This window comes from Chiloscyllium plagiosum, chromosome 25 (genome assembly GCF_004010195.1).
Source record: "Chiloscyllium plagiosum isolate BGI_BamShark_2017 chromosome 25, ASM401019v2, whole genome shotgun sequence".
Classification (NCBI taxonomy): Eukaryota; Metazoa; Chordata; class Chondrichthyes; order Orectolobiformes; family Hemiscylliidae; genus Chiloscyllium; species Chiloscyllium plagiosum.
The window spans coordinates 3,780,126-3,801,804 of NC_057734.1; the positions used below are offsets into that span (position 1 = coordinate 3,780,126).

The 21,679-nt window shown below is 41.6% G+C and overlaps 1 protein-coding gene across 1 annotated transcript in view; it reads left to right on the forward strand.

Annotated features, from left to right (window-relative positions):
- snap29 (synaptosome associated protein 29) overlaps window positions 1-21,679 on the forward strand; it is a 32,301-nt gene that overhangs the window by 4,330 nt on the left and 6,292 nt on the right. Inside the window, exons 2-3 of the mRNA XM_043715379.1 lie at window positions 4,258-4,448; window positions 10,081-10,166. Coding sequence (XP_043571314.1) covers window positions 4,258-4,448; window positions 10,081-10,166 — 277 coding nt within the window. The remainder of the gene's footprint in view (window positions 1-4,257; window positions 4,449-10,080; window positions 10,167-21,679) is intronic.

Below are 21,679 nucleotides of genomic sequence, written 5' to 3' on the forward strand. Positions count from 1 at the left end.
CTTTCTCCCCCCCTCACTCTGTCTCCATCTGTTCGTTTCTATTCCCAACCTTTTCCCAGCTACAATCAGTTCTGAAGCAGTCACTGGGCCCAAAATAGTAATTCTGCTTTGTCTCCACAGATGCTATCAGATCACCTGAGTTTTTTTGGAGGTATTTGTTTGTTTCTGATTTCCAGCACCTGCAGTTCTTTGGATTTTTTGTTTTTGTTGTTTAAGGAATGTAAAGTAATAGGATGAGATGAGTAGCATAGACCATAAACCCAAAAACTTGTAAATCAACTATCAAAGACTTATTGTTTTGTACACTCTATGTAATACTGTGCATGGTCCTGGATTCCATAATTGCAAGATTAACTGAAGAAAGTACAACCAAGAACTAAAAAGCTAATCACCATTGAGAGAGTCTGAACAACCAGGGTCTCTTTTGAAAAAGATAAGACCATGTAGTGACCTGATAGAGATATTCGAAGATATAAAATAATTGTGGGGAAGATGTTTCCATTGCAAAACTAGGCCATAAATGTGAGTAATCAAAAATGTAAGAAACACTGAAGGAGTGCTGCACTCAGTTGAAGTCTACCAGCTGAATTGTTAAATCTGGAACCCATTGACCCCCTCAGAAGGACATTGAAGATCTACTATTTCTTAAAAGAGCAGGAGAGTTGTTCTGGAGCATCCTGGCCCACTTGTCAATTTTCAGATTGTTGAAAGGTCTTGCTATGTTAGAAATGAAAAGCACTCATCCATTCTAGGGTTAGGAAATGCAGATATTTCTATTTGAAGGCTGCAATAAAGGAAGGGCTTTGGGGAGAAAAGTAGGAAATAATGGGAGACATCTTTTAAAGCGTTGATCTGGGTACAGTTGACCAAATGGTTGCCTTCTACGCTTGGTGATTGTATTCCTTGCACGCTTATAGAATTATCACAAACATTTCAAGGCTGCTTTCCATTTTATCATATCTCAATAACCTACAATGTGGGTCAGAAAAACAGTGGAAACCTCACTTTTATTCTAATTATTTACTATTTCTAAGGATATTATAAACTAAAGTGTTCTTGTTAATATTTGTGAAGCAGTGTAAAATAGGTTTTGACATGGATAAAGATGCAAGTATTGTGGTCTAGGCTATGTGCTGACTAAATTTGGATATGAGACAAGTATTTAAACAATGGTACTAAAATGTAACATCTACAAATTTGTGGACAACACAACGTTGAGTGGCAGAGCAAACTGAGGGGAGGATGAATGGATGTTAGTGTGGTGTGGGAAAAATTGACTGGGAGAATGCATAGCAATGAAGTGTAATGTGGATAAATGTTTTCCACTCTGGTCGCAAAAACTCGAAGGCAGATTATTATCTGATTGCACCCTCCCTTTCCTAATCTATTGCCAATGAGATCTGGATGTCCTTGAACACCAGTCACTATGAAAGTAGCCTTGCAGGTGCCGTAGGTGGTGAAAAAGTCAGATGTATGTTGGCCTTCATGGTATGAGCATTCTAGTACAGGAACAGGGTCTTGATGAGACCACCCTGGAGCTTTGTACAGTTAGCTCAGGAAGGCTGATTGTACTACAGAGGGAGTACAACAAAGTTTTACCAAACTGATTCTTGAGGTAGTAGGACTGATATGAACAGACAGTGAATTGGTTAGTGCTATATTCACTGGAGTTAAGAATGAGGTGGATGTTTCTGGTGACTGAGGAGTTAAGGAACCAGGGGTCAAATCTAATGATACAGGGAAGGCCATTTAGGACTGATAAGACCATGAATAAGTGAGGACTGCAGATGCTGGAGATTAGAGTAGTGTTGCGCTGAAAAAGCACAGCAGGTCAGGCAGTGTCCAAGGAACAGGAGAATCGACATTTTTGAGCAAAACGCCTTCGTCAGGAAGACCATAAGTGAAGTGTGGAATTAGGTCCATTCAGCCCATCAAGTCTTTTTGCTGTTCAATCATGGCTGATGTTTCTCAGCCCAATTGTCCTGCCTTTTCCCCATAACCCTTGATTCCCTTATCAATCAAGAATGTATCTCTATTAAATATACTCAACGATGTGGCCTCCACAGACTTTCTACCTCTGGCCAAAGAAATTCCAATCCCATCTCTGTTCTAAAGGGTCATCCCTAACTCTGAGACTGTCCCCTTGGGTCCTAGTTTTCCTACTTGTTGAAACATCATTCTCACACCCACACTATATCCAGGCATCTCAGAATTGTATTGTACCCTTTCCAGTTTAATAGCATCCTTCCTATACCAAGGCAACCAGAATTGTATGCAGTATTCAAAATGTGGCCTTAACAACTGCTTGTACAGCAGTAATATGATATATCTATTCCTGTACCCTGCTCTGACCAATAAAGTATACCAAATGCGACCTTCACCATGCTGTCTACCTGTGATGCCACTTTCAAGGAAATATGTACATGCAGCCTGAAGTCTATCTGTATGGCAGGGCTCCCCAGGCCCTACCATTAGCTGTGTAGGTCTGGCCCTGGTTTGTCTTAGCAAAATGCAACACCTTACATTTTATCTGAATTAAATTCCTGCCCCAGGCCCAGTTGATCAAGTTCCTGTTGTAATCTTACAAAACCTTCTTCACTATCCACTGCACTACCAATTTTGGTGCCATCTGCAAACTTACTAACTGTGCCTCGTGTTCTCATCCCAAACACTTATATAAATGATGAACAACAGTGGACCCAGCACCAATCCTTGCGGCACACCACTGGTCACAGGCCTCCAGTCTGAACAGCAATCTTCCCAGCATCTGCTGTCTCTGACTGTCAGCCAACTGGATTCAAAATTGGCTTATCTCCCTGGATCCCATGTGATTTGACCTTAGTAACCAGTCAACCATGCAGATTCTTGTTAAAGTCCATGTCGATAACACCTCCTCTGCCTTCATCTATCATCTTGGTTATCTCCCGAAACAAACCTTAATCAAGTTTGTGAGACATGATTTTCCACGCATAAAGCCATACTGATTATCCCTAATTCCAAATGCAGATAGATCCTGTCCCAGAATCCACTCCAACGTACCTACCATTGATGTTAAGCTCGCTGGTCTGTAGTGTCTTCACTTTCCCTTGCAGCCTTTCTTAAATAATGGCACAACTTTAGTCGCCCTTCAGTCTTCTGGCACCTCACCCACGGCTGTCTATGATACAAGTATCTCTACTAGGGACCCCACAATTTCTTCCGAGCTTCCCACAACCTTTTGAGATACATTTGATCAGGTCTTGGAGATTTAGTTACTTTTTATGCATTTCAATTCCTCCAATACCACTTCTTGTAATATGGACTCTTTTCGAGACATCGCTGTATATTTCCCCAAGTTCCCTCACTTCCATATCATTCTCCATGGTAAATACTGATAAGAAATATTTGTTTAGGATCTCGTTCATCTCCTGTGCTTCCACACACAATGGCCTTAATCCTTAAGGGGCCCTATTCTCTCCATAGTTATTATTTTGTCCTTAATATACAATACTTGCAGAATCTCTTTGGATTTTCCTTTACCCTATCTGCCAAAGTTATCACATGGCCCTTTTTTTGCCACCTCAGGATTTCCCTCTTAGTCATAAATCTCCAATATTCAAGGGATTCACTTAATTCCAGCTGGCTCTACCTAATGTCGCCTCTTTTGATCAGAGCCTCAATACTTCTACTCATTCAGTGTTCCCTACTCTGCCAACCTTCCCCTTCGCACCAACAGCTGGTCCTCACTTTTTATTATCTCATTTCAAAAAGCCACCTCCTTGCCAGCCTTCCCAATCAACTTTTTGAAAGTTCCTGTCCAATATCATTAAAATTGGCTTTGCCCCAATTTAGAACTATAACAATGATCCAAAAATCTGAATCCCTGCCCCAGGTTATCAGCCATGCATTCATCTGGCCTATCCTGCTGTCCCTACTGTCTCTAGCACATGGCTAATCCAGTCATTACTACCTTTTGAGGTCACAGATGTGAAAAGTAGAGGGAAGAGAAGTGGAATTCATTGTCATAGAAGGCTATGAAGGCCAGGTCATTGAATATATTTAAGACGGAGGTATATAGGTTCTTGAGGATCAAGGGTTATGGGGAGAAAGTGGGAGAATGGGGTTGAGAAACTTATCAACCGTGATTGGCAATTCGATCGAATAGCCTAATTTCTGCTATGTCTTATGGTCTTATGCTTTTTGACTTCCTGCCAAACTCCCTATATTCACACTGCATGTCTTAATGGTTATTACAGATTTGGTTTATATGCTCCACAGGAACTACTGCGACAAGGTGAATCTCTTAAGCGATCCGAGAATATGGTGGATAAGATGGACCAGGATTTAAAAGTTAGCCAGAGACACATCAACAGCATTAAGAGTATCTTTGGTGGCATTACAAACTACTTCAAATCTAAGAACCCAGAACCACAAGCCGCTCCAGTGCCTGAAACACAAATGTGCAGCAAGTAAGTATCCTCTTCCTCCTTTCCCAGTCCATCCTTCCTCGTTCTCCTTGTCCATCTCCACTTCTCTCTGCTACTTCTCACAGTGACTTCCCAGATTCTATCCTGCAGTCCTACTTTTCCTCTTTCTCAGTGGCATCCTCTGAAGGCAGATGCTTGTTCACCCTCTGTCAGTCAATAATGTTGACCTCCATCGCTCCTCAACTCCTCTATGCTTGGTCTGCTCTGAACTCTGACAAGTTTTTATTTTTGTAAGTGTCACAGGACTGGTTTCTAATTAAAACATTTTTCTTACATTGAATGATTTGGCAATGATTGAGCTGTTCTGCTTTTGTGTAATTTGGATATTACGCTGTGATCCCAACTAATGTTACTGGACAAGGCAGATCCCGGACTGAAATATGGCTTAGGAGGCTTTTTTTTTTACTTAAGGTCATCTTTTACTGAAACAAAAGTATGCAATGCTGCAGATTTGCTTTTGCTTTTGACAATAAAACAGAAATTTACTATCCTCACGAGAAAATAGAATCAACCAAGCTATTCACAATAGACCATTTTCAAGATTTTGAAACAACGCAATCCCATTTATTTCAACCCTTCAGTTAACAGAATTCTCTTCTGTATCATAGTTATAGGTTTAACTTGACAATTTTTTTCAGTTTCCAGTCAAAGAATTTGACATTTTTTTTACCTGATAGGTTACATGACTGAGCTTAAACTTTCTTCAAATTAACTGTTCTAATCAGACACTCTTGAATGTAACTTTTAAAACTAAAATCCTTACCTTGGAAACATGATTCTAATTCCTTTCTCGAAGCGAATCTGTTTCATACCTTTTATCTTCAACCAGGATCTTTCTGGGCAGCAACACAAGTTTTTCAAGCTGTAAGTTTTTTTTTCCCTGGAGTGAAAGAAAAATCCTGTTCCTTCTAAACAGAAAGCTGCTACTTCTCAATGTATACTCTGTCCATTCATAAAATTCTCCCAATGCAAAGAAATCCCATTTTCACATCAAGGATGCCTTTTGTACTGGTTTAAATAAACCATGGCCCCTGCAAAGCTGTCAAGTTAATGATTAAATCCCTTCATTCACACAAGTGAAAACCCATATGCCACTAGTTCAAAATCTAAGCTCTGTTTAGTTTTGCATCAGTGCTCTAATTTATTTTAAGCATGCACATCACAATTAAAGTAGCTTTTGTGTTGGTTTCCTTCCGCACAAACTTAAACCAATGATCATAAGATTGCATAGCAATAGTTATATAAGATCCAATCAATCCTTACTTTTTAACTGACTACAAATATTACACCTCAGTAATCTTTCTTAGTATGCCTTTTGAAGGCTGCTGTAATTAGGTTTTTGACATGTGCAATTTTCCAGTAATCTGAATTGGAATTGAAAATGCTTTCCATTTGAATTAAGTAAAATGTCTTCAGTCAGATGTGAAGACATCTGGTTTTGACATCAAGAAAAACAAGCACTGTGATTAAAAATGTACCACTACAACTCAATGGTTCTTTTATCTGAACACTGGTTATTGACAGAGTACTTTTATAACATAGTTTAACTCCAGCTTCCTAACCTCTGGCTCTTGGAAATCTTTTAATCAACTCTTTCAGCCTTTGGCTCAGTGGTAGGAACATTCATTGCTCCGCAAGAGCCTTGCCACAGTACCCATGATTAATTCAGTTCAGTTTCTGGTCAGTGATTCAACAATGGGAATGCTATTGAATGTTAAGATATGATGGTTGTTTCTCTATTGTTGAAAGCGGTTATTGTCTAGCATTTGTGCGACATGAATGTTACTTAGCACTTGACAGCCAAACCTAATCTTGCTGCATTTGGCATAGATTGCTTCTATATTTGTGGAGTCATAAATGCTCCTCAATGTTTACTGTCTGCTGTATCCTTGGAAAGATTCTGCCTTATTAGACAGCTCCAGGTTGGGAAAGCAACTTGGCCTTAGAGAAAAGGTTAATCAAGGGAGCTTTAAAATGATGAAGAGATACTGCTAGGATTTGAACCCAGGATCGCCTACTAACTTGATAAATGCTTTAACCAACTAAGCCATAACACCACGCAATGCTGCCTGCTTGTCCAACAGAACATTGACCAGATTGACTGACTAATGGGCCGAGGAATCAAAAACTCTCCCAATCCAAACAAACCCTCACCTTAGCCCAAGGATGCCTTCTCTCATACTGATTTAAATAAAATCATGGTTCAAGAAATACTGACAAGACCCCTTCATTCACACAGTCAACTCATTTGCCATTAGTTTAAGATTTACAAGCTCAAAAGCTGGACACTCGGCAGTTATCAGCAAGCATCCGCACTCTGACCTTCTGGTGGAGGGAATGTAATTGATGAAACAGTTCAAGATGGTTGGGCCAAGGACACTACCCTGAGGAGCTCCTGTAGAGATGAAGCTGAGAAGACTGATCCTCCAACAACCAAAGCCATTTTTCTTTGTGCCATGTATGACTTCAACCAGCAGAAGGTTTTTCCCCGATTCCTAATGGCTCCAGTTTTACCAAAGCTTAATGATGACATACTTGATCGATAAAAGCCTTGGTGTTGAGGTCAGTCATTCTCACCACTTCACCAACTCGGCTCTTTTGACCATGTTTGAACTGAGATTGTACTAAGGTCAGGATCTGTGTGGACTTGTTTCGCAATAACCTGCTTGGTTTTGGTTTCAATTGATGTTTGTCCATGATGAAATTTGACAGGATTGTCGAGCTTGGATCTGATCTGTTGATTGTGAAGTCACTTAGCTCTGCCTGTCACTTGTTTATGCGGTTTGGCACGCAAGTAATCCTGTTTGGTAGCTTCACCAGGTTGAGGTGGCATTTTTTTTAGGAATGTCTGTCTGGTGCTGCTCCTGGCATGCCTTCCTGCACTATACATTGCACCTGGCTTGATGGTTGCAATAGAGTGGGGCAATGACATAGCTGTCGGTAAGGCCACTGTTCATTTATGACTTTATGCTTTATGTGCATGAGGAAGTTGTGTAGTTCTTCTTTTTTTGTGCCAGAATAAAGCAACTTCCTTCCCTAGTCTAGAAACCTTTTCCCTTTTTTTAGTAAGTAAAGGAAAATTTAAGCTATTGTCTTAAACATTTTTGTCTTTTGCTTACTCTAAATTAAACAGTCAGTGGAACTATTTGTTCAACAACTATAAGCTAGCATTTGTGACTACAACCAGCCCCACTGGGGAGGCAGTGGCCTGGTGGTATTGTTAGACTACAATGGAAGATGGTGGAATTTGAATTCAATAAAAATCTGGGATTGAGTCTACTAATGACCATGAGACCGACCGACCGACTATTGTCTTTCTGGGAAAGAAATCGGTCCTTAGCTGATGTGGTCTAGATGTGACTCCAGATCCACAGCAATGTGCTTGACTCTTAACTGACCACTGGACAGTTTGGGTATACATAATAATAAATGCTGGCCTAGCCAGTAATCCCCACAGACCATGCATCCATGTTTTGGTGTCTTTAGACTTGATAAATTCAATAGGTCCTGCCTTTGCATAAAATCATTAAGTCAGAGCTAAACTTGTGAACCAGCTTTGTGTTAACAAGTGTTGGGTCCACTGCTTTTTTTTGTCATTTAATATAAATGGTTTGGATGTGAATGTAGAAGATATGGTTAGTAAGTTGGCAGATGACACCAAAATTGGATGTGTCATTGTCAGTGAAGAAGGTTACCTCTGGTACAATAGAACCATGATCAGATGGCCCAATGGGCTGAGGAGTATCCGAGGGAGTTTAATTTTTAGTTAAATGTGAGGTGCTGCATTTTGGGAAAGCAAATCTTAGCAGAACCTATACACTTAATGGTAAGGTCCTAAGGAGTGTTGCTGAACAAAGAGACCTTGGAGTGCAGGTTCATAGCTCCTTGAAAGCAGAGTCACAGGTAGATAGAATAGTGAAGGTGGTGTTTGGTATGCTTTCCTTTATTGGTCAAAGTATTGAGTACAGGAATTGGGAGATCATGTTGCAGCTGTGCCTGACATTGGTCAGGCTACTATTGAAATACTGTGTGCAATTCTGGTCTCCCTGCTGTAGGAAAGATGTTATGAAACTTGAAAAGGTTCAGAAAAGATGGACAAAAAATGTTGCCAGGATTGAGGGGTTTGAGCTATAGGGAGAAGCTGAATAGTCTGGGGCTGTTTCCCCTGGAGCGTTGGAGGCTGAGGGGCATCCTTTAGAGGTTTATAAAATCATGAGGGCCATGGATAGGATAAACAGCTGGCATCTTTATTTATCCCCCAGGGTAAGGAAGTCCAAAACTAGGAGGCATAAGTTTCAGGTGAAGTGGGTTGAGCTTTAAGGGGCAGCTTTTTTCTCAGAGGGTGGTATTTGTACAGATTGAGCTACCAGAGGAAGTGGTGGAGGCTGGTATAATTACAATATTTAAAAGGCATCTGGATGGGTATATAAATCAGAACATTGTAGATGGATATAAACAAATGCTGATAAACGGAACTAGATTAATATAAGCCATCTGGTTGGCATGGACAAGTTGGACTGAAGGGACTGTTTCCATGCTGTCCAGCTCTGCGAATCTAATGTTTCTGCTGCTGGTATTGGGCCTCCTCTTAGTTCCAAGTTCCACACATCCTTTCATTCTGACTTTAGATTTAAATAAGCTGTAAAAGTGAATTGCTGTGGGAAATGGGAATCTGCACAATTGTGCTACATCTGTCAAACCTCGATCTTATTTCAAATAAGTTGTCTTCTCACCCTCTTCCAATGAGTACTGACCACAACTGGAGTCCATGGGGATCAAGGTAAAGCTTATAAACTGGTTGAAGTCATAATTGGCACAAAGGAAAATGTTTGTAGTTGCTCCATTTTGATTCCAGGACACTACCTTAGGAGTTTTTTGTTGATATTCTTGGCCTAACTGTTTGTTCAGTTGTTTTATCAATGACTTCCCCATCATTGTTAGCTCAGTAGTGGGATTGATTGCTGATGACTGCTCATTATTTCATGACTTTTGTGAAGCCTTAGGCACTGAAGCAGTCCAGGTCCAAATGCCACAATACCGGAACAATATCCAGCTTTGTGCTGACAAATAGCAAGCAGTGTTCGTATGCCCTAAGTGCCAGGCATTAACCATGTGCAACAAGAAAGGCTAACTGTCACCCCATGACATTCAGCATTGCCACTGCTGAATCTGACTATCAACATGCTGAAACTCGACTAGACTAACCACTTCATATTATGACAACAAGAGAAGGTCAGGATAGCAGTGGGTAACTTGCCCTCTGAAATTCAAGAACCTGTCTGTTATCTACAAAGCACAAGTCAAGAAATTGATTCATATTTCCTACTTGCCCAAATAGTGCAGTTCCAGTGACGCTTAAAGTGTGGCAATTATTATTTTGGGTTTTTGGTCAGATTTTTGAATAGCATGCTGATCCCATGTATAGCTCGGAGCATGCCCAAATTTTAGCAGCAGATAGCTGCAATCTGGCTGCCTTGTTATCAGAGATGTCCAGCACAGTGCAATAGTGTTAAGGCCCATCAAGAGATTTTTTTATTAACTCTAGAACTTTACAGTCCAATTACCTACATAATCAGCTATTTGATATTTTAAAATCTCTTAAATTTTGTCATAGATTAAAAGATGCTTTGGATAAGAGTATGCAGCAAGAAAATGAGTACCGAGCGAACCATCCAAACCTGAGGAAACTCGACACTTCAGGTAATTCTTTTTGGTGGAGGTGGAGGTGGGGGGGGGGCAACGCGCGGTACTGTTGCCCATCTGTGAGACAACAGTATATACATTGATGAAGATACAATGGAGATGCTTGGAGCTCGATAAAACTCAAGTGATTAAGTACTGTACTGAATAACACACTTTACTTTATTTTTCTTTTTGCTACTCTGGGTTCTGTAACTAAGCCAATATGTTGTTACCCAGAAGGGTCAGCAGCTGGCCAGGTTGGAAGTCTTCTCGGCATCTGCATGCCTCCTGACTTGGGGTACCTCCTGCGGCATTAATCTTAAGTTCTGGTGGATATAAAGGGTTTTCTCAGGCTGCTTTTTACACCGGTCTCTCTGCCAAGTGTATGTCTTATTCGGAATTGTCTGTGACATGACCAGTCTCAAATGTTTTGTCCTTATTTGATAGAGGCAGCAGTTAGTGATTCATGTAATCTTAGCAGACCTGAATGACTAAGCATCGTTCTACTTGGCCCATTGTGAAGCCCCTTTTCAGTTCTTGTTATCTTCAGCCTTGTCCAGCAGTACACCAGGTACCAAATAGCCTTCCATGTTTCTTGGAGAATGCCAACAGAAAACCCAAGTCTGGGTTCACTTTTCCAATTGAGACTGCAGTGTGTTTTGTTTGTTTTATTTCTTTTGCTCTTTAGACTCTGGTACTTCAGGAATGTAACAAACAGCCAGTGCTTAATCCTGGCAATTCTGATCTGTTGGTCTCTAAACAACTGGTTAATTGCAGCCACTTTAAAGAATGTCAGAAGAGATTACCAGAAATTAACAGCTCAATTGGCAAAGGAGGAGACCCAGATAAAAGGTGGGAAAATACTGCACCTTCTTGGCCCATTGTGTTTCTCTACAGCAAATGTGACCGACTCAGTCATGCCAGATTGGGCTCCTTAGCTGCAGTAGCCAACGTGTAATACTGTTTGCCGCCACATTGCAACCATTATCTCCGAAGATGGTAGACTGCCACAGATTTGGTAAGGACTATGGTAATCTATGGTGGAAGGTGCATAGGAAATGACAGGGCATTCGGGCCCTTTTTGACGTCCATTCATCCTCAGTGCCATAGATCTGTTTTCCCTTTGTATTCCTTAGTACCTTTTCTAATATAAAAATTAATCTTATCTCTTTCTTGAAGATACTGTCTGACACTAGGCTGACAACTGTATCTGCTGTATTTCTACTTCAGTCAAATGATTTTAGTATGAGAAAATGGAAAACTGCCAGATGAAATTGTACTGGATTTGTGGAATTTTAAGGAAATGAACTAATACTTGAAACCAATTTTGAAGTCTTCAATAAATAAAAAACTACCATTCTGAAGGATCTGGTATTCAAACTGTTGGTTGTACCTTGCATCAAGGCAGATGGCTGTGATTGCTGTGATTCCTCTCACTTCCAACTGAAGACATCGCTGCAGGAATTCCTTTAATCATTAACTGCTTCATCAATGTCTTTTCTCTCTTTTTTTATATATATATATAGTGAAGTGGGGATGTTCACTGCTCATGGCGATATTTGGTATTATTCATGACTCTTCAGTTACTTGACCAGTCATGTTTTTCCCCGATACAGTCAGCTCCGGAAAACTTTCAGGGAGGAGAAAGTGAGGACTGCAGATCTGGTAATTAGCGTCACGAGTGTGGTGCCAGAAAAGCACAGCAGGTCAGGCAGCACCTGAGGAGTAGGAGAATCGACATTTCGGGCATAAGCCCTTCAAAAGGAAAGGTTCCTGATTTGGGCTTATGGCCGAAACATTGATTCTCCTGCTCCTCGGATGCTGTCTGACCTGTTTTCCACTGCCACACTCTTGACTGGAAAACTTTTAGGCTTGTGTTTAGCAAATAATTTGCACCACACACAGGCAGTTTCTCCAAGAGAATTCAGCTATCTCCTTTGACATGTAACAGCATAACCAATACCGAATCACCCACTGTCAACATCCTGAGGTCCACTTACCAGAAGTATAACTGGGCCATCCATACTTTGGCTACAGGAGGTCAGTCTGTGGACTGTGTAGCACACCATCTAGAAGATTCAAATCAGGAATGTAATTCAGTGTCCTCTCCTTTACTCAACTTGGCTGGGTAGTTACAGCTCCCACAAAAGCTCACTGCAATCTGGAAAAGCAGCCCACGTCAGCACCCTATCCACTGGGGTTCTAAGTGTTCACTGCCTTAACCATTTGTGCCATTGTTGCTGTGTATCTCCTGCAGCGGCTTGTCAAGGTGCCTTCAACAGCACCTTCCAAACCTGCAATCTTAGCCTCTTGAAAGATGTTGGCAGCAGGTGCCTTTTCCACCTGCAAGTTTCCACCTGTGCAACACACCACGCTGGCTTGGAACTGAAACAGTGCCTGGGAAACTCAGTAGCTCTGGCAGTGGCTGTGGAGAGGTTGTCCAGTACTGTTTTCATTTCAAATCTCCAGCGTCCACAGTATGTTGCTTCTATCTAACTTGGAGCTATAGCTTCATACCTTCACTGAGCCAAAGCCCCTTGTTTGGGGAGGCAATTATGGTTTTATAGCTGGATTGTTAATTCAGCGACCCAGGTAATGTTCTGGGGACCTGGGTTTGAATCCCAATGGTGGAATTTGCCCATATTCTATCAACACACTAATGATTGATGTTACAGTATAAAACTGTGCCTCTTTTAAAATGTGCAATTCCCTATCTTTTGTGATCAACGCATTGAGTTGTTAGCTATTCAGCAACACTTTTCTATCATTAGACACCTGATTGGGAATGGAGGACTATGTGAATGCAGTTTGTTTCCTCTGCAGGTAGAGGAACTTTGTCCGCTTGATATCCATCACCTTTCTGCGATAACAATTGGACTTCAACCTCGCAAGAAATGTGGCATTTCATTGGTTTACACTGAATGTGTTTGAGTTCAAGGGACATGCACCTTTTTTCTAACAGAATTTAATATGGTTCAAAGACCTTTTGAAGAGTTTTTTTTAAAAGAAAAAACTGAATTGGTACCAAAAGTTAATGAACACTAGAAAAGCTTCAGGAAAACCGGTCTAGTCCCAAAGATAGAACTACAGATGAGAGGATATTTTAGTCTATTTTGTTTGGCCATTTTTTCTACCTCCCCAAGTTCTGCTCTTTAATTTGTTTTATTTTTGCTCTCTTAGAAATGTTGTTTACATAAACACATTCCTGGCATCTAACTCGCGTTTATCCTCTTAGCCTGCTTACTGTTGAGTTCAAAAATAATTTTCTTACTACTTTTTATATCTCAAATAATATCTGCTCTGTAATCTGCCTTCAAGGCAGAAAAGTTCACGATCTGTCTTCCAGGTTTTCTCCCTAAATCCAGTCCTCTGGTGCGAGGGATTGGCTCTGTGCCTTTTCTCTAAACTGTACTCTAGTTGTAAATGTCTCCTAGTGCCTCACCAGAACCGAACATGGATGATGTGAATTGAGCATTACATTTAATCATTTCCTGTGCCTCACATTCTGCTGCTTTTGGTTATGTAGTTGTATTCTATTGTTACTTGTGGTTCTAGGTATTAGTGAGTCCCTGACTCTTGGTGTACTCTAGACCTCCAAAGGTCTACCCTTAACCATCCCTTTATTTCCTTTGTATGTGCTTTAGTCTTTGTTAAATGTAATCGTGCCATTGTTTTTGACCCCTTTGCATGGGAAGTATATTAGGTAAAATATCAATGCACTCTGAATCCACAGCTTCTCCTATTTTGTTATAGTAAATTGACAAATTTATAGTCTGTAACCAATAACACTTGCTTTCTGACCTGTAGTCAGTTTCTTTTATCCATCCCAATTTTTGTCCCTGCAACATTTGGGTACTAATCGTATTTTGTAAGGAGTTTGTTGCAATGTTTTCTTTGCAACTCTTGATACACTGGTGGCCTGCCCTTTGCTAAACTCCACTAAAACCACTTCATTTATGGTGGGGTTTTTCTCTCTCTTTTGGACATGCTTTTAATTGTTGTGTCCTTGCATAGAGAACTGTACTCTTTGCCTTTATTGTATTTATGAAATTCTCTCCTTTGCCCTATTTCTGTCTATCTTCCAAGGTAAGCAGTATTTCTGTTCAGCTTGTATCGTAGTTCCTTGATAAATGCAGCCTCTAATTCAGTTTATTGCAAATGCTTCTGCTGTTCCTCCATTAGCTTTTCCTTTACCATTGACGTCAGACTTTTTTTAAAATCATCTGGTTTGTTGGCTAGTACCTCTTTCCTTAGCCTTGCATGGGATCCATGTCCTGGGTTTGAATGATTTACAAAAGCTGCTTTGCTCGTTGTGTGGTTCCTCTGTCTTTCAAAATCATTGCTTTCACTTTGGGAGAGAAAGAAGTCTTCATTATGAAAATATTTGTTAATACTGAATGTTAAATAAAGCAAGCTTATTAAAACAGACAAGATTTTTCTCTGGTTAAGGATCAAAGATATCTGAGGGTACAGAATTCTCTCAAAAGGGAGACAGCCCAGCAAGAGGTCATTGTACACATTGGTGCTAATGACATCAGAAGGGAACAGGATGATTCTGAAAGGAGACTAAATAAAGTTAGGCAGGAATTTTAAAAATGAGATCCTTGAGGTTAGTAATGTCTGAATTACTCCTGATGCTATGAGCTAGTGAGGGTAGGAATAGGAGGATAGAGAGATGAAGTCAGTGGCTGAGGAGCTGGTGCAGAGGAGAGGGGTTCACATTTCTTTGGATCATTTGACTCTCTTCTGGGGTCGAAATGACCTGTACAAGAAGGATGGATTACACCTGAATTGGAAGGGGACTAATATACTGGCACAGAGATTTGCTAGAGCTGCTTGGGAGGATTTAAACAAGTGAGGAGGTGGGTGTTGGGGGTTGGTGGGCCATGATGGTAGAAGGCAGGGCAGATGACTGAGATGCCAGCAACCATGGTTAGATTCATTTTAAAATGGTGATGGAAAAGAATAGACCAGATCTAAAAGTTGAAGTTCTGAATTGGAGGAAGGCGAATTTTGATATTAGGCAAGAACTTTCAAAAGTTGATTGAGGGCAGATGTTCACAGGTATAGGGACAGCTGGAAAATGGTGTGCCACAAAGATCGGTGATGGGTACACTGCTTTGTCACTTTTAGAAATGATTTGGATGTGAACGTGGGAGATATAGTTATTAGCCTTGCAGATGACACTAAAATTGGAGGTGCAGTGGACAACAAAGAAGGTTACCTCAGTAAATTGGGATCTTGATCAGATGGGCCTGAGGAGTGGCAGATGGAGTTTAATGGGCAGCATGGTGGCTCAGTGGTTAGCATTGCTGCCTCACAGCACCAGGGACCCAGGTTGAATTCCATGCTTGAGAGACTCTGTGTGGAGTTTGTACGTTCTCCCCATGTCTGCGTGGGTTTCCTCTGGGTGCTCAGCTTTCCTCCCACAGACCAAAGACGTGCAGGTTAGGTGAATTGATTAAGCTAAATTGTCCATAGTGTTCAGGGATGTGTAGGTTGGGTGCATTAGTCAGGGGTAAATGTAGAGTAATTGGGTGGGTTTCTCGTCAGAGGGTTGGTGTGGACTTGATGGGCCAAATGGCCTGCTTCCACGCTAGGGATTCAATTCATTCTATTCTCGGTAAATGTGAGGTGCTGCATTTTGGAAAGGCAAATCAGAGCAGGACTTAAGCACTGAATGTTCAGCAACACTCCCCAGGACCTTACCAAAGACCTTTGGAGTGCAGGTTCATAGTTCCTTGAAAGTGGAGTTGCAGCTAGATAGGGTAGTGAAGAACGTGTTCGGTATGCTTTTCTTTATTGGTCCGAGCATTGAATATAGGAGTTGGGAGGTCATGTTGCAGCTGTATAGGATGTTGGTTCGGCTGCTTTTGGAATGTTGTGCAGTTCTGGCTCCCTCCCTCCGATCAGAAGGATGTTGTGAAACTTGAAAGGTTCAAAAAAGATTTACAAGAATGTTGCCACGGTTGGAGCTATAGGGAGAGGCTGAATAGGCTGGGGCTGTTTTCCCTGCAGCATTGGAGGCTGAGGGGTGACCTTGTAGAGCTTTATAAAATCATGGGGGACATGGATAGGATAAATAGGCAAAGTCATTATTTTTTTTTCCCCTGGGGTAGGAGAGTCCAGAACTTGAGGGCATAGGTTTAGTGTGAGAGGGGAAAGAAATAAAAGGGACCTAAGGGGCAACCTTTTCAGAGGGTGGCATGTGTATGGAACAAGCTGTCAGAGGAAATGGTGGAGGCTGGCACAATTGCACCATTTAAGGCATCTGGATGGGAATATGAATAGGAAAGGTTTAGAGGGATATGAGCGAAATGCTAGCAAATGGGACTAGATTAGGTTGGGATATTTGGTCGGCATGTACGAGTTGGACAGAAAGGTCTGTTTCCGTCCTGTATATCTCTATGACTCTTAACTCTCTACCATGGTTTAGTTGTTAGCACACTGGTCTGAATGAGATTATAGGTTTAGTCCTGGTTTAGGATTTCACAGTTGAAGGCTGCCACTCCTAGTGTGAAAAGGTGAGAGTTGTTAACACTTGGCTTTTTAGCTTTCTCTTGAGACATTTCAAACAAAAATCACAAAAACAAAGCAATTCAATCAGCGAAGGGAGACACAAGTTGCAGAGAATGGATTATTGTCAGCACCATGGGGAGAGGTTGTCAGCAGAGGAGTTCTGCAGGCTCTGGAGAGGGGCATCTCTACAGTACCGAATGCAACAGATTAGCGTTTGGGTGGAGGGTTCCCAGAGTTTCTGGGATCGAAAGGTCAAATCTAGAAGGCTGCGGGATCAGCAAGCTATCACTCAGAGCTGGCGAAGGTTTAGGAGGCTGTTCACTTTGGAGCCTTAACAGATTTAGTTTGTGCATTTTAAGTTCAGATAAGTTTTGGAATTTAAGAATATTAATTTATAATCTTTTGCAATCTAAAATTGTAGATAGGGGAAGGGTTGGTTCCTTTTCAAGGTTGCACTTTGATCTGTTCCTATTGTCCTCTTAATACAATGGATATTAATGTTTCCAAGATCCGGATGCCACAAGTAAGTGGCAGACGTTGGGATTGGAGCTGAGTGTTTTTATTCTTAAGGTAAGTCTAAGTCCACAACTTGCGAAAGGGGCAGAAGTGACATTTAGTAGAGTGGGATGCTCCTCTTGTTGGATGTGGGCAATGGGAGCAGTTGACTGTCCATGGAGGCAAGAAAGTAAAGACTGCAGATGCTGGAGTGTTAGAATTGAAAAGGATGGGGCTGGAAAAGCACAGCAGGTCGGGCAGCATTCAAGGAGCAGGAGAGTCGGTGTTTCAGGCATAAGCCCTTCACCAGGAATGTCCCTGGAGACTGTCTATGGCAAGTGTTTGGCCGCAGCTCTTATCCGATGCATAGAATGGCAGGTGGATCTTTGAGGAGTATACAGAAGTCAGAGGTTGATAGCTTTAGGGTACAGTCAGATACACATTAGTGACTGTCAGGTGAGGTAGGATGTTGTGGAAGAATCTACTGTTAATGTTTCCCTTTCAAACAAGTATTCTGTTTTGGATATTGATGGGAATTGCGCTCTGCAGCTCACATGTCTGGCTGTTAAGGGGTATGTCAAGGTCCAAACTATCGATTGCAATAGGGGACTCTAATTGAAGCACAGGCGTTTCTGTGGCTGTAAGTGAGACATCAGGGTGGTGTGTTCCCTCCATGGTGCAGGGTCAAGGATATCTCTGAGCAGTTATAGCAAATTCTCAAAGGAGAGGTGTGAGCAGCCAGATGTTGTGCAGTATCAATGATGTAGGCAGAGAAACGGATCAGATTTTGAGAGAATGTAAATTTAGGCTGGAGATTTAAAAAGCAGGTGTCAACAGAAAACTCCTGAATTACTGCTGCTGCCATGTGAGTGTGAGAAGAAATAGGAGGATAAGGCAGATTAATGAGTCACTGAGGAGCTGGTGCACGGAGCAGGGGCTCACATCTTAGGATCTCTTGTGGGGCAGAAGTGACCCCTCTAAGAGGGAAGGATTGCACCTGAACTGCATATCCTTGTGGGAAGGTTTGCTGGTGCTACTCAGTCCCCAAACTAGTTTGGGGGTGGTGGGACCCTCGTGAGACAAGAGAAGGTTGACACTGATAAGAGGGGGCAAGTTAAATGGACAAGGCAGGCAAGAGGTCAGCAACAGATGAGAAGACTAATGAATTAAATTGCATTTATTTCCGTGCAAGAGACCTGTTGGGTAAGGCAGATGAACTCTGGGCATTGGTGGGAACATGGGACTAGGAAATCTAGCTATTACAGAAACATGGCTGAGGTGGGGATAGGACTGACAGCTTAATATTCCAGGGTATAATGCCATAGGAAGAATACAAAGGAAGCAGGAGGAGTGTTTTTGGTTAAGAACAACATGACAGCAGTACTTTGGACAATCCCCCAGGAATCTCCTATGAAACTATATGGATGGAACTGAGAAATAAGATGATTCTCCTTGATGGATTTGTACTATAGCCCCCCCCCCCAACACAGCCAGTGGGAAATTGGAATGAATATCTAAGGTATCACAGTTGTAAGAATAATTGGGGTATAATGATATAGGATTTTAACTTTCTAAACATAGTCTGGGACATCCATGGGGAGGAATTTGTTCAGAAATCTTTTTATTTAATATGTGAATATACCTACAAGAGAAGTAGGCCCATTTATGCCAATCAGTTTCTTATTAGCAAATCAAATTTCTACCTATGCTAAAATTAGTACCTATTCCGACCTGATTCCTTGATTTCAAACTGTAGTCTTGAAATGCTTTCCCAGATAATTCTCTATAATTTAACCAACCTCATTTGCTGGTGATAAACTTGCAATGCAGGCGATAATGCTGCAGTATTTAGTCTGCAGCACTAGGTGGCAACAGCGCGTCATACCAATAGTGTTGTATGTTCTATACTAATCACAGTAGTCTGCCGGAAATAAACATAGTTCGCAAAGATTTGTTATGCATTCAAGTTGGTATTTTAAAATTAATATTTCTGAAAAAAGAATTGCAGTAAGAGATCTCCTGTTCAATTTGCATCTGAGTGGAAATGATCCCAGCCAGGCTGACAAAGGAGCATTGCAGTTGGCTTCTCCTCTCGTGGACTAGAGAGGGGAAAACTGACTGTGGTGTTACCGTGTTGTGCCATCCAGTGATCCATGTGAGGAAGTGATCAGTTGGAGCTGAGATTCCCAGTTGGCCTTGGCATTTGGATGACCAGCTAACACATGCCTGCCTGGCCTGTATGAAGGAGAAAGTGAGGTCTGCAAATGCTGGAGATCAAAGTTGAAACTTTATTGCTGGAACAGCACAGCAGGTCAGGCAGCATCCAGGGAACAGGAGATTCGATGTTTCGGGCACAGGCCCTTCAGGAATTCCTGAAGAAGGGCCTGTGCCCGAAACGTCGAATCTCCTGTTCCCTGGATGCTGCCTGACCTGGCCTGTATGAAGGCAGGCTTCTTAGGGTAAAACTGCAGAAGGCAGCTGTACTGAAGGAGCCATAGCTTTGTTATAACCGGGAACTTTGGAAGATGTAAATTGCAGGTGGGATGTCATTGACTGCAGAGTTTACAAATTATTTTGTGGAATGTGAAGTTCCAGCCAGGATTTAAATCATATTGAGGTTAAGGGTTTATTTTTTTAAGGATAATTTAAGCACCAAAATTGATGCAGTAGTTCCAAAGAAAACTAATCATGAGCTAAACTTTAATGAACCATGACTTTGTAAAGAAACAGTCAAACTCCTAAGCCACATTTCTGTAAGAAATAGACATTTAACATCTCGTTCTAACTTGTTTTAAAAAATATGAATTTTACTTCTAATAGTGGAGGTTTTTGTTTTTGGATATTGCAGCTCTTGGCCCTCAGTCCAACAAAGATGTGATGTGCTCCTGTTCAGAGCTGGGGCTACTGACTGGATTTTGCAACTCAGACACAATTCAAATGCATGTTCTTTGCCACCTTGTCCTCTGATTTTGTACAGCATTGTAATTACTTCCATGTGACTTTCAATTATTGGCATAAATTTAAAATGTTCATGTTAATGTGCATAAGAATATTGTAGTGTAGGAGTGGCCACTTCAATCACTAACTGTTTTCTGTAAGTCTTTCCTGCTTTTATTTTTGTCTCCATGTTTGGATTTTTCACTCTTATTTACTGTTTCATCTTCAGCAATGGCTTGGATGCACATGAGTTTCCACTTTACTAATATTAAATATAATTTTTAAGATCTTTTTCATTTCTCTTCATTGGAATTTTACTCAGTGAAATCATTCTAACTTAACGTAACAACTTGCCATCAAGAATCCCAAGCAGGCCATTAAGACCCACCAAGTCCCCATTGACCCTCCAAAGAGAAGACCCATCCCAGTCCTGTAACCCTGCCTTTCCCAAGGCCACTCCATCTAACCTGTGCATCTTTGAGCTGTGGGAGGAACCAGAGCACCCAGAGAAAAAACACAGACATGGGGAGAATGTTTAAACTCCACAGTCACTCAAGGCTGGACTTGAACCTGGGTACCTGACGCTGTGAAGCGGCACTGCTAATCACTGAGGCACCTTTGCCCAATATTGTCAGTTTTTAGCTGGAAAGGGGTGTAGTGGGGGAAGCTGTAACTTAAGTGAACCACACAACAGGCCTTCATCCCTTATTGTATCCATGTGAACCAACCTGATGGGTTTTCTAAGACTTTTACACCCTCACTGTAACAGAAGGCTCAATGTTGTTCACTCCATACCTGACCAGAAACTGTAGAAGCTCACTTCAGTTTGAGAGTTCTATACTTCCAGTATTAAAGCCAGAGTTTTGTTTCCTTCATTAAATGCACTATCCGCTGGAGCTGCTCCTGTTTCCTCACCTTTTTTCTTTTCTAAATTGTTGCAGCTACTACCAGGATCCTCTTCCTGTCAATAGGAAATGATGATCTTTCAAAGCACGTTGCCTGTGCCCACACTGAATGATCCAGTGCTGATAATTAGGGAAACCATTTCCCATATGTTTACAATTTGAGAAACTCCCCTTCCCTTAAAACCTTCACTGCCTTCCCTCTGTTAACACATGATGGGAACTAATAGTCGGTCTGCCTGCTTTGAGAACGTTTGTGCTTTGGGATCCTTGAGGCAGGTGGATTTTTGCGCCAAATGTCTTGGTCTGACAATTGGATTGTACCGTATTTTTTTTTTAAATGTATTCACTCATGGGACGTGGCCATTGCTGGTTGGTCACCTCTTATTGCCCACCCTAAGTTGTCTGTGAGAAGGTGGGGGTGAGCTGTAGCCTTGAACTGCTGCAGTCCACATGCTGTAGGTAGACCCATAATGCCCTGAGGAAATTCCAGGATTTTGACCCAGTCACAGATCAGCAAAACACCCAAGACAGGATGGGAAGTGGCTTGGAAGGAAATAACCAGGTGGTACACGGTGTTCCCATGTATCTGCTTATGTCCTTCTAGATGGTAGTGGTCACTAATCTACTCACCTAAGTCAGACAAGCTTGTGGATTCCTTGGATGGCGTGTAGTTTG